Source organism: Cydia amplana, chromosome 15, assembly GCF_948474715.1.
Source record: "Cydia amplana chromosome 15, ilCydAmpl1.1, whole genome shotgun sequence".
NCBI lineage: Eukaryota > Metazoa > Arthropoda > Insecta > Lepidoptera > Tortricidae > Cydia > Cydia amplana.
In genome coordinates, this window is record NC_086083.1 from 12345324 (window position 1) to 12359582 (window position 14259).

At 37.7% G+C, this 14259-nt stretch overlaps 2 protein-coding genes across 2 annotated transcripts in view; one reads left to right on the top strand and one right to left on the bottom strand.

Annotated features, from left to right (window-relative positions):
* Positions 1 to 6726: 6726 nt before the first annotated feature.
* On the bottom strand, positions 6727 to 7564 carry LOC134654878 (uncharacterized). The gene has a single exon (XM_063510339.1). It carries the CDS (start codon positions 7442 to 7444, stop codon positions 6755 to 6757), a length of 690 nt encoding a protein of 229 aa, XP_063366409.1. The 5' UTR covers positions 7445 to 7564; the 3' UTR covers positions 6727 to 6754.
* Positions 7565 to 7892: 328 nt separating this feature from the next.
* The window catches only part of LOC134654593 (N-alpha-acetyltransferase 15, NatA auxiliary subunit), a 116833-nt gene continuing 110466 nt past the window's right edge, over positions 7893 to 14259 (top strand). Inside the window, exons 1-7 of the mRNA XM_063510061.1 lie at positions 7893 to 8127; positions 8406 to 8490; positions 8657 to 8919; positions 9436 to 9743; positions 10798 to 10932; positions 11998 to 12138; positions 13926 to 14193. Of these exons, the coding sequence (XP_063366131.1) occupies positions 8071 to 8127; positions 8406 to 8490; positions 8657 to 8919; positions 9436 to 9743; positions 10798 to 10932; positions 11998 to 12138; positions 13926 to 14193 (1257 nt within the window). The 5' untranslated portion in view covers positions 7893 to 8070. The remainder of the gene's footprint in view (positions 8128 to 8405; positions 8491 to 8656; positions 8920 to 9435; positions 9744 to 10797; positions 10933 to 11997; positions 12139 to 13925; positions 14194 to 14259) is intronic.

Below are 14259 nucleotides of genomic sequence, written 5' to 3' on the forward strand. Positions count from 1 at the left end.
TTAAGTTGTTAGTTCATTACTTGAAGTAATGAGAGAACGGATTTTTGTTTCATTATGCTAATGTGTATAAGCTCAGTAAACTTGTTAAAATAAATCTGGTTTTATTTAAGTTTTAAGATAGATGCGACAGGAGAAATGCAACAAGATTCTACAGTAGGGTGGAGCGTCGTTGTATGGGAAAAAATAAAATTTTGATTATCAATGTGGAACCGGTACAAAAAGTTGCAGTTTGTCATGTAGATTATAGTGATTATATCAAGTTTCAAAATAAACACTACTTTTAGCACTCTACCCAGGCGCTAAAGAAATTAATAAAGGTAAATTTTCATCAATTATTTAAATATACTATTTCACTAATATGTGTACATTTTATTGAAATTATATAATACTTAATAAGCATTTAATAAGTTATTACCAAAATTTTTGTGCCTTTTTCAATATTTATGAAATAATAAAATTTCAAACTTTCATATTAAACAGCAATTTCATGCAAAACAAGGAAAATGCTAGTGTAAAAAAATTATAAGAGTTATTTTTTTTAGAAGTTCTTGTGCCAAAGCAACGGTGTTATTGATTACGAAAAGTATCATTTTACTGCAAAAAATGGGTTACTTATATGTTTAAATGAGCGTCAAATATTGCCCTTCGGCGTCGCTTACGCCCTTTTTGGGTCATGTTCACACGTATGTTAGGCATATATTTACTTTTACTAGTAGTATTTTTATTATCTTATCACGTTCAAAATAGTTTTCACGGTTCTGTAATAAGTTGTAAACTGCAATTTGTGCACAATATCCGGGTTAAAGGGCCTTTTCCATAAAACCTCTATTTACGTGGTTTTACCATGTCATAAAAATATACGTTATAAACAAAAATAAGTATAGGAATCGAGTATATCTGTAACAAAAAGATGTTATTTAATGAATAAATCTTGTTATAAAAAAAATAAGCATAAATTAAATTTATTAAAAATATACAAATATTCCTATATATAATCGAATAGTAGAGGGCTAAAAGTATATACCAATATTTTTTTTATTATTTTTCCCTTAAACAATAAAAAATTAGACATCCTTTTAGAGGGGTTCCATTGCTATATTCAAGAATTTTGGATTTCGCTCCACCCTATTCTACAGTTTAGTTTTTGATGCAGGGGCTGATTTGAGTCCAAACGAAGGATTCTAAAGTGTCATTCTATGGAACTTGCTATCTATGTAAACAAACCGCCATATTAAAAATTTCAAAAATATTATAGACGGGTCTTTAGCGAAATTTATTTTATTCCCTTTATTTACCGACGTTTCGATACAGGATTCTCTGGTCGTGGTCGCGGCTAACTGATGTCCCAGCAAAATGTCAAAACAGATTTGTGCAGCTACCCGACGAAAAGTGTATGAAAACGTTTGGGGTAGACATCACATTTTCAAACCACCCACTACACATAAGTAATGTGACTTTTGCTGACATAGTTATCAAGGTCCATAGAATGACACTTTATAGTAGAATAGTCAGTAATGGAGAAACAGTGCAAGTCGTGCGGTGGTACAGACCACCATCGCAGAAGCTCTGCGAAGTGTACCAACTACCTGCCTCCGATTCGAAAACGTAAATTGAGTGATGGCGCAGCGCAAACCCTGGATATCTACGTCGTCAAACGCGGTCTGTGCTCCGCGTTGTGTCCTCTTCTCTCGCCTCAACGCCGATCCAGACTGCTCGAAGAGATCAGACGGGACGTGCGTGACCTGTCGCGCGTCTACGTCCAACTGGGCATATTTTACAATCTCTACATGAAGACTGCCCCCGTTCTACCTGATGTACCGGATGTGTTGAATTTCGTTTACGCGATGAAGGGCAAAGGACCGTACGCCGAATCATACACTAGGTACTTTGGCGATCACCGTCGTTACGATGGTAAGCTGCGCTCGTTTATCGTGCAAGAACTGGCCAAGCGGTATGAGACCACACTGCGCACCAACATAACTATGCACGCGTATTCGAGACTTGCTCGCTACTTCAAAGTGAAGCGCAACGACGAACGTCTCTTTCGAGCCTACTATAACAGGATTTTGCCCGACGGCGACGACAATACGAGCCGGGAGATTGCTCGCGTGTGTACCGTCATCAACAAGGACACCGTGGAGGGTTCGCGGTGGTGGAAAACCATACCCGAATGGATGCGCATACAGCAGGGAATGGAGACGCGCAGTTTCCGTCTATTTCCACAGCCGTCGCACGGACTCAAGCACGTGATGTATACATCGACAGGATGGTTCGAGCTACTGCGTCGAGTCGCTCCCGATACCGTCCCCGGCACGTGGAACAAAATTACCGATCATCTTAGTCAACTATGGACACCGTGGTTGGACGTGCCGGCCGCTAAATTCGGCTGTTGTCTTCAGACGGACGGCGTGAGCGTGAGTCTCTCGATGAATCGGTGCGCCAAGCCACAGATGACGGAGAAAAAGAAGAAGCGGTGCGTCGAGTACGACAGAGTTATAGCGGTGGACCCCGGCTCGCGCGTGCCCCTGGCCACCGTCGAATCCAAGCGGTACTCCTTCAAACGGGTGACGCGAAAATATGTACGTTCTCACACGCTCGAATGGAAGAGAGATCGCGTACGCAACAAACTCATCGCTCCGATACTGGCTGAGATGCAAAAGGATAGAGAATCACTTAATTTTCCGGTCTCTTCCAAAAATACGGATCACGTGGTCGAATACACCGTCTTTCGCATGAAGTGGTTCCAAGCCATGCAAGTACCGTACGAGACGCACTCCAAACTGACGCGACTCGGATTGGACAAGTACATTCGCATCGCCAAGTGCGAGGAACGAATCGTGAGGGAAGTGTTTGACGGAGGAGGGGTGAGCGACGTGCTGGTGCTGTACGGCGCCGGGAGCAAGTTTATGAACACGGCGTCGTTCTCGGGGCGCAAGTTTCGACACGACTCGTTGCTAAAGAGATTGCGGAGTAAATCCAACATCCGTGTCGAAATCGTGGATGAGTCGTACACGTCACAGGCGTGTTCGGCGTGCAACCAGAGAACGGGAGCGTTTCAGAAAATTGGCATGAATCACCGACTGCGCTGGGGAGTTTGTCCGACGTGTCACAGCGAGTTTGATCGGGATGAAAATGCCGCAAAAAACATACTGATCAACCATATTCGGTCTACCATCTGTAGGCCACGATGTCTTCCGGAGAGGGCATCGTAACCTCCCGAGAGAAAAAAAATAAAACTCGGACGCAATAAGGTTGAAATTTCGATTTCAATTGATTTGTGTCTGGGACTCAGGAGGTTATAGTAGAAGCATGAGCGTACCGTTTAATTTTACAATCTCGAGCATAGTGAGATTCGAAGAAGCACTAATAACAGTTTACCTAATAACTTTGTGCTTTGGCTCATTATCATCCTTCTAGCGTTGCCGCAATATTTTGCAACGGCTCACCTCCGTTCGGTTACCCAATGTCAAGAATTGACGTAGGTACTAGTTTTTACGAAAGCGACTACCATTTGACCTTCAAATCCAGGGGGGAAACGAGACCTCATTGGGATTAGTCCAGTTTCCTCACTATATAACAGGGGTATAGGCATCGATACGAAGTAATATATAATTATGTCCATGGGTATAGGCTTGGTAAAGCTGTCAAAAAAAGTTTTAGTATAAATATATAATCCCCTTCTTTATTCAATATAGTTTACAATGGGTTTATACAACACAATAATGTTATAAAAAAAGAACGTCAAATACTAATTATATCACTCACAAGGTATGCTGTTCTCAAAAATAAACTAAACTTTGAAGAAAGTCAATTAATATTCACACATTACATTAAAAATACATTAAAATTAACTTGGAAGTAGTTTTGCACTCAAAATATTTTCAAGTGTTGACTTACCAGTATTACTTATCCCCCTTTAGTTGCCAATGTTAACTTCTAAGTCTCTCATAATTTTATCAATCCTAATAATAAGATCTTTCTTCTTCGTAGGTACCTATAGAGTAGAGTAAAAAAAAAGAAATTTTAGCGTACATTTAGTCGCGTAATGTAACCGTATCGATTAGATATTTTAATTCGTCTTATGCCTTCCCCTTAATTTTTCTGTGGAAAATATTAAGACTTCCCTACCATAGGTATAGGTAACATAGTTTCGCCACTATGTCTAACTTGACCAAGACCTAAATAAACTTGGTCAAGAATGTCAAGCCATTTTAGGTCACAACCAAATTTTAGGCTTCATTGGTGGCAAACAAGCGCAAGGTCCCACCTGATAAATAATGAATAAACATTCTTGATAACAACACTGATAAGTATAGTAACTTGAGCAAAAAGTACACAAATCAGATCTAAAACTACACACATTGTGGCACCGCGATGGCTTATAATTTATAATACTTAATTCAGGCAAATGCTACTATGATAACAGTGTGTAAAGTAAACAAACTCTTATCTCACTACTGTACTGAATGTGTGTAAAATAATCTCGTAAGATGTGCATTACAAATTACAACTGATTGTGATTACAATGTATGGGTATACAATCTAATTAGAACCTTTCATAAACCAAATAAAGTAGCATTTCATTTGTTTCATTTCTTTCTCAAACAAACGAAATTCATTCCAATTTACTATACAACAAGGTTCAAATTATAAATAGAAAATATTAGTATGGACACTATGGACCGTATATCTTTCCAATAGACCTTATTCGTGGATATGTGTGGCTGTGGACGATGGTATTCTCTGGTTGCGCGAACGCAGAAAAAAGCGAACCCGGATCCTACCGAAAACTTCGAAGTTATTTGATAGCCATCTCTATCAATCTATTAACAGTATTCTGTTCAGCTGTTCATTCATCCGTATAAAGGCTTCGTCCACAGGCGCATTTTCTGGGAAGGGTGTGAGCGGGGCGCGCCGCTTTTACATATAAAACGCTCACGCCCCGCCCGGAAAACGCGCCTGTATGACGGAATCTTAAGGACCCACATATTTAAAAACCAATTGCTTTTATTGGCATGGAAGGTGTACACATACAGCATATATAAGTAATTGAGAATGATGTTTTACAAATTGCCATCAGTCATTAATTTCAAAAGGTATTAACTGCTATAAAGATTCATTGCATATTCAACATTATTTGACACAAGATTGGTTTCCTGTTCATGTTAATGCCTCCGTGTTCAATTAACTCCTGGCACAATCCCACAACCATATACAAAATTATAAGAAAATAATAGTTTTATAACATATTGTTGACTACATTACTACAACAGTATATTCAAATATTTAAAAAAACATTGCCTTACTTCTTTTTCATGTTTGTACCTATGTAAGTATATAGTTCGTTTTTTTAGCATTAGAAAGAACATGCAAGAAGGTAAGCGATTTTGATATGTCTTTTAATTGAAAAACGCTTTTAAAAAATCAAGAACTATTACTTATGAAAGCAGAAGAATATAAATGATCGTATTAGATTCATAATTGTTACATATTTGCTGTAACTTATTTTTAAAATGTGTTTTTTAATTTAAAAAAAGACACATCAAGATTGTTTACCTTATTTCTAATGCTAAAAAAAAACTAACTATAGTTTAAAGGCAATATCAGGTGTTCTATTCGGCTTAAGTTTGTGTAGTGAAAAAAGATATATCACCTGATATAAGCTCAACTATAAAATCCGTACACGGCGGGAAGAAGTTGATAACTCGCGGGAAAAAATTTGAACCTTATGCAATTTAATTTTAAGTTCAAATTTCTTCAATAAAATATCTCGAGTTATCAACTTCTTCCCGCCGTGTACCGAAATTACTTTTAACCAAAGTTGGTTTAGGGTAAATGGTACAGTAACATGTTTTAATTTATGACCCATTTTTGTACCTTGTCACAGTGACAATAGCATGAGGTCTCTAGCGACTTTCATATTGATTATCACTGTGACAAGGTACGAAAATGGGTCATAAATTAAAACATGTGACTGTACCTCATTCAAAATAATAACAGGTACAATTTTGCAATATTTTGGGAAACATTAAAAAAAAACCTTGTTTACCCAATGTGATTTCTGAAATGATTGCATGACATGATTCTTTATAAAAACAATATTTCATAATAGTTATTATACTTGTGTCTATTATGGCCTGATTCTGATAAATAAGCCTAGCTCTTACCCTCAAGCCCCGTCTCCATATCGCGCGGCAAACCATCGAACATTGGCTCGCGCGGCAGCCGCGCGCATTGGATACCGGGCTGCCGCGTGAGCCAACTCGATGCGCCCGGTATCCATTGCGCGCGGCTGCCACGCGAGCCAATGTACGATGGTTTGCCGCGCGATATGGACGGGGCTTCATGTATAGGCCATCATTGAACAAAATTAATACATATTATATAATACATAAAAACTTATCAATTTCTCTGTAACAATAACCCTTCTTATTGGTAATTACTTTTGTATAATTAACAATAGATAACTAAATATAGAAAAATGAGTAGTAAATGCATAATTAACTATTGCAGTATCATAAATGATAAAATGTCATGTATATAATTGCGCTGGGAGTGTAGTTTTGTTCATACAAAAAGTATCAGTAGCTAAAAATATGATAAATCACATTTGAATAACACAATACACAATAAATTTGTGAGGCAACAATTTTATCGGAGTTTAACACAATTTGGCAATGTTTGTCCTTATCGGTCACTATGTACCAATCATCTTTTATTGCCCGTAGATTATTCCTTTACCTTAAAAAAATATTTACATCTGTGGATCAAACCCTTGATCATCATTTAACACATTTGTATCATCAATGTCTTCCTTGGCGTCATTGTCAAGGATAGGTTCATTAAGCGGTTCGTGAGCGTTCAAAGCAGGGCTTAACTTTGGAGGCTGGGCTGCCGGAGTAACTTTAGATGACACTATGTTCGCAGCTGGCTTTGTAGCCATAGAAGCTAAAGTTGCCTTTAAATTTTCTACCTGCTTCTCCAAATCTTCTATCTTCTTTTTTCTATCAGCCAATTGATCCGTTAAAGTGACTTTTTCTAATCTCAAAGTCTGGATCACACCTTCTTTGCTCAGCTGCAGATTTTTTAAAGACTCCCGCTCCGCCACGCACAGCTGCTCGTCTATTTTCGTTCTATTAACTTTAAGTTCCGTCTCTGTTAATTTATATTTATAGTCTTTGATGTCGTCAATCAGTTTCCCTTTTTCTTTGTCGAGATCGTCGAGTTTTGAAACGTAACCGTCTTTTTGTTCAAGAAGCCGTAGGGACTCTTCCATGCATGAGGTCTGTTGTTTAGAGCATTCTTGAAGTTGTACGCTCATCTCAGCTACTCTGTTTCGCAACACGGTGAGCATACTTCCACTATTTAATAGTGAAAGGACCAGCAGAATGCACACGGCGAACATCAAATACATGGGCCAGCGACGCATGTTTTCTATACCCATATTATTTCACCTATTGTAAAAGTAACTATCACACTTATTTCCACTCACAGTAACATAAATAAAATTATACAATTTATTTATATACCATCAAGTTAAATAAAAACGCTAGCCAATGATTGACATTGGCCAATTGATTGATATGTCTTGACGTTATGCTTGTTGATAGAGGTTGTTATATGTTAAAATAAAACGTATTAAACAATATTCCCATTTGACTTCTAACATTAATTTCACAAATTTATTATTCTTTTTTAAATAAAAATCTTATTTTTGATAAGAATAAAATATGGACACTGTATACCTTGCTCAAATTTGCTAAAATACCTAGTGAGCAATAGTGAGCAAGCTTCTTCTTCGTAACGTTCTCTGTAAACGCAATTCTTTGTAATCATAGACATAAATAATTTACTTATAAATAAAGATGACTATTGATGGTACGACTGTCATTATTACATTTGAATTTGATGCTGGTATCACCTAATTTGGTCACGTGACCCACTTATCATCTTTCCGAATCCCATAGACAATCCTTCATCGACTTCTTTGGTTTATAGCCACGAGGTTTTTAGCTATATTTCAATTTATTAGTGAAATAATAAAAATACGCTTCGTTTTCTTTGAACAAAATGCCACCCAGTAATCCTTTGCCGCCCAAAGAAAATGCGCTATTCAAAAGAATTTTGGTAAGTGCAATTGTAAACATATATTTTGGTTCAGTATAGCTTGTCATCCTCGGCGATTATATTGAATTATAAAATAAAGCATATCTTTTGAATGACAACTCAGGGCTACATGCAATTGTACGACACTATTATTATTTATGAATACTACCATCTATTCCTATAATAAAGGTTTAGTATCATTATTTATATCATATATAACTGGCCTTGCATCTTCCGAGTGCCTGTATCTAATAATAAATAAGGTTAAATAATATCTAATTAACGCTTATTTTTTCCAGCGTTGCTATGAACATAAACAATATAAAAATGGTTTGAAATTTGCCAAGCAAATCCTCTCCAACCCAAAATTCGCAGAACATGGAGGTGAGTCTTTTTTTTACCAATTATTTATGTGTAAATAACTGTTCCTATTGGTGGTTAAATATTGTTTTCTGTTATGAATAAAAAAACTGACTTAAACTTTCCACATTTTTGGCGGAAAACGTCTTAGAGGCCCCAGAAGATTTCAGTGATTATGTTTTTTTTTCAGAGACCCTGGCAATGAAAGGTTTGACTCTAAACTGCCTGGGACGCAAAGATGAAGCGTACGAATACGTGCGCCGAGGCCTTCGCAATGATCTCAAGTCCCCAGTGTGTTGGCATGTCTACGGCCTCCTGCAGCGGTCTGATAAGAAATATGATGAGGCAATCAAATGTTACCGGAATGCTCTTAAATGGGAAAAGGAGAATATACAGATTCTTCGGGATTTATCCCTTCTCCAGATCCAGATGAGAGATTTAGAAGGATACAAGGTATTGTCATTTTTTTATCTACTCATTATAAGAATTGCAATGCTATCTGTGTGAGTTAAGATAATATTTGTTACTAAAACAGTTTGTGCAACATGACAGTGAACTCAGTTCCATAGTAGTATTTACCTCCTACTTATTGATTCAAGTGAGACAAGGCTTTAAAACATAGCTGTTTTGTGATCCGAGTTAAAAGACACATTAATGTGGCTTAGCCATTCCATGACTGTAGCGTCTGAGGTGGTTGACAATTTCTATGGACGGTGAGGCCATTAGCCTCTTCATGGGGTTTCCATCAATTTTTCAAAACTTTTTTCTGCTTTGGTTTGCCACTTTGGTTTGATTATACTTTATACATGAATTAACTAATTTCTGTCCAAAGTACTTGTTTTTCGGATAGGTAAAAGTATAAGTAAGGTAAGATGGTTTATACACTAGTGTAGGGATTCAAAATTCTAAAAATATATATTTTTGTATGCCAAGCATGCAGCCTTCAAATTTTTATTACAAAACTTTCAGGACACCCGGTACCAGCTGTTCATGCTCCGACCAACACAGAGGGCTTCCTGGATAGGTTTCGCAATGAGCTATCACCTGCTCGGAGACTACGAGATGGCCAACAGCATTCTCGACGCCTTCCGTACAAACCAAATGAAAGGACCATATGACTATGAACATTCAGAACTGCTTTTGTACCAAAACATGGTTCTTGCGGAATCTGGACAGTTTGACAGGGCACTGTCACATCTACACAAGTTCCAGACGCAGATACTTGATAAATTATCAGTGAAAGAAACGAGTGGGGAATATTATCTGAAGTTGAAGAGGTTTGTAATTTTTACAAGCTTTTATTTAGCTTAAATTTACAATTTATGTATGATCGGGTCAAATCTTGCAGGCTATATATTAGACGCCCTTCCCATTATATAATTGAACTGAAACTTCACATACATATTATGTAAGTTGGGTGACAATGCGCGAAGTAGTGGCGCGTCAAACATATCCACAGGCAATTTGGCTCACATATTTCCTTTACAACTCTGCTCAAACATCCAAAAACAGGCTAGCCGGTGGGAGTCGGCTTTTATGGATGAGCCGCCACTGCAATGCATTATAGTATAGTACCATCAAGCTGATCTGATGATGATACAGGATATGGATAATTGTTTTAGGGTTTGTTACATTGTCTTGATGAGATTCTACATCGACATGTACATCTGATGAGTATTAGTTGCCTGTTGAAAGAAAAGTACAGTCAGCAATGAAAGCTAGTATCAAAAATAAATTTTCTGATAAAATACTTTGGCTATAGCAAGTTTTTAAAGTTAAATTCTAGTCAAACGTCTGTTATAAATCCATCTTATTCTAGTTCATCTTGTGGGTTATAATTGGATAATGTTAAAATGCAGTTATAGCCCACATGCAAGATGACGCAGCACTAGCAAATTAGCACAACAATGCCAGTTTTGTTTAGAATGTTATTGTTAAGGACCTAGTGTGTCAATTTCAATCTACATTGCATTGAATGGAATAATAGAAAAATTGTGAAGTGTGAGATGAAATGTACTATTGGGTGTGTTACACTTTAAGGACTTTTTTATGTCTTTATTGGAGTTCTATATATCTTTATTATAGCTTTTATGCTGGGGGCCATAAGGGCCTGGGTGATTCAAATCCTGGCTAATCCAAAACTTGGACTAGAACTATTGTATGGGTTATCAGTTCATTAGCACATGTGAAGATCAAGAGGAAACATGCATTTATCTGACAAAGTGTTATCAACCTCCTATTTTAAAGTATGTACATGGAACCCACAGCCCATTCCTCTTTGTTAATTGATAATGGAAGTCTTTCAAAACAGAATTACATTGATATTTTCAGATTTAAAGAGGCGGAGGCAGTTTATGAAGACTTACTAAAGCGGAACCCTGAAAATGTGATGTATTACCAGAAACTTATAGAAGCTAAACAACTTAGTGATCCTGATGAAAAAGTGGCCTTCTTCGATGTATATAAGTAAGTTTAACCCAGTATGTTGTTTATTTGAAATGTAGATTTATATGTGATGTGTTGATTCAGTTTTAATATCACATTACTAAGAGTCACCCCACACTAGCGTCTTTTGAGCGTCGGTATCAAGTCAAAATGGCGTCGCTTCGCAGTTGCGTAGCGTAACAGCAGCCATAGAGCTGACTAGACCCCGACGCCACGGCATGCACCGGACCAAATTAACGAAATAGAAAAAAGTCTTCTTATTATCTCAAACTTTTTCAAAGCAATGTGTTAAGTACTGTTACTTTTATTAACCCTTTGACCGCCAAGGCTCTCGTGCACGGCGCGTCATCGTGAACCACAGACAAGACATCCTCTTGACTGAGCATAGTAACGCTACCCCCTCTGCCACTTATACGGTAGTTTTACTCCATCTTCGTCAATCCCGTGCCGTGATTGGTCCGTGTCTTTGAACGGACCAATCACGGCACGGGATTCGCTCACCTCGTCCCCCCGCACCCCCGTATTTTTGGCAGCATCGGTTTCATGAAATAATTGCTCTAAACTCAGTCTAGAGGATTCCTAGTCTATGTCGTGAACCTTGTCGGAATGCACGAAGGTCGATAATGAGCTGTAGCCGCGCGCGTCAGTCGACGATTTTGGCGGTCAAAGTTCGATTTTTCAACATTTTTAGGGTTCCATACCCAAAGGGTAAAAACGGGACCCTATTACTAAGACTCCGCTGTCCGTCCGTCCGTCTGTCACCAGGCTGTATCTCACGAACCGTGATAGCTAGACAGTTGAAATTTTCACAGATGATGTATTTCTGTTGCCGCTATAACAACAAATACTAAAAACAGAATAAAATAAAGATTTAAGTGGGGCTCCCATACAACAAACGTGATCTTTGACCGAAGTTAAGCAACGTCGGGCGGGGTCAGTACTTGGATGGGTGACCGTTTTTTTGCTTGTTTTGCTCTATTTTTTGTTGATGGTGCGGAACCCTCCGTGCGCGAGTCCGACTCGCACTTGGCCGGTTTTTAGATGTAGTAATGAATGCATACCTAACGTATCACACGTTGTTTCCAGGAAAGAGTATCCCAAAGCAATAGCGCCCCGGCGGCTGCAGCTGTCGGAAGCGGGTTCGGCGGCCGTGTTCGCCAGGCTGGTGGACGAGTACCTGCGTCACGGCCTGCACAAGGGCATCCCGCCGCTCTTCGTCGACATTAGGTAACAATTAGACGCCGGATTCTTGTCGCGATCACGTGACAAAAGGGTGATTTGGGGAGTAAATGGAACAGTACCTATTAATTAATACGGATTTATTAAGATAAGATAATACAAAAAAAAAGATTAAAATGTCGACGTCGCTCTATTGTTAACGGACTCTCCGTAACAGATCAACAGTTGTTCTAAATGACTTGCGGTTAGGCTACGTCTTCTAGCAGAATAATGGAACAGTGGGACGAAATAATTGTATACCAAAAAAATATGACGTACTTTTTTATGTTATCTTATAATTTAAGTATTATCTTGTTCTACCATTCCATTTACTCCCCAAATCACCCTTTTGTCACGTGATCGCGACAAGAATCCGGGGTCTAGTAACAATACACCATACACACTAGTGGCTCTGTGAGCTGTAGACCTCGCGACCATAGCTTATTGGAACCGTGCACGATGACAGCGCCACACAGCGGTTTGATCAATCAACAATACAAAGATTTTAATTTATTAAAAAAAAATACGAAGTTTAAGTGAAAAAAAAAAATACAAAAAGTTATGTCTTACTGGGGATCGAACCCAGACTTTCTGTGTGCAAACAAAAAAAGCGATTGTTTACAAAATGCGCCATGATAGTTCTTAGCTAAGCTGACGAAATTCGGCTACTCATTCTCGAGTACAAACTAAATATCTAAATACCGCCTAAACCAGCAATACAATTTTTCTGCATTTTTTGCCATTTACTATGTAAAAATGTCTCAAAAAGAAAATACTCTTATGATATCGATACGACTCTTTGTTTAAGCGCGAGGTATCACAACTCCTCCATTTTTAAAAATTTCCAAAAACGGGATCGACAAAAAAATTTTATTTACTCATAGAATCTGGTCACAAAATTTCACAAGAATCGGTTGAGAATTGTGACCTGTAGAGGAGAACATCCGGACATACAAAAGCAAAATGCCCGAGTCAAAACGTAGACCTTCGCTTACGCTTCGGTCAATAATGCACTGACTAGTTTAATTTCATTTTATTTAAGTATTCGTTGTAAAACCATGTACATAAAATCAAAAAGTTGTTAATGTGTCTCCTATAGTTCGTTAGCATTAGAAAGAACTTGAAAGAAGGTAAGCTATTTTGACATGTCTTTTAATTAAAAACACTTTTTAAAAATCAATAACTATTACTTATGAAAGCAGAAGACTATAAAAGATCGTATTAGATTCAGAATTGTTACATATTCACCGTAACTTATTTTTAAAATGAGTTTTTCAATTAAAAGACACATCAAGATTGTTTAACTAATTTCTAATGCTAAAAAAAACGAAGTATATGTAAAAGTAAGCAATAAAAATATTGAATGTTAAGTAATTAAATAATGTCAGTCCATGATGCCCCGCTAGGGCACACAACATACTTAAAACTAATTCAATGAGGTCAAAACAAATTCGATATCAATAATTAAAACGTTTAGTTCGTGACTAGGTGACCTACCTTATAGAAACCTCGGGAGCAAATTCTTTAACTGAAAATATGAAAGGCCATCTTCGCGCGTACTCTTAAGGATACACGTTATAAGGGTTCAAGTGTTTTTCTGTGCTAGATTGTTAGTGAAATATGCTGTGTTAGGGACATTCAAACACACTGAAAGCATGATGTATGTTTTGATTAAACTAAAATAACGTGAAATTGGTTACAAGATCAATCTAATGTCATTATAATTTACAATAGTAGCAAATCAGTTCATCACAATAATTATCTTTATTTTAAACAAACACCGTTTTTAATTCCAGATCGTTATACGCAGACAAAAGCAAAGCCGAGACGATAGAAAACCTAGTACTGCAATACATAGAGAATTTATCCAAAACCGGCACATTCAGTTCCGACCCGAGCGAAGCGAAACAGCCGGCTAGCGCTCTTCTATGGGCGTACTACTACGCCGCTCAACACTTTGATTATAAGAAGGATACGGACCGGGCTTTGAAGTATATCGACGCCGCGATAGAACACACACCCACGTTGATCGAACTGTTTATTGTTAAAGGAAGGATATATAAGGTTGGTAAATAGTGTTTTTATAGAATCCATATACATATCTTGTTTAGTTAGAATTTTGGATAAGTT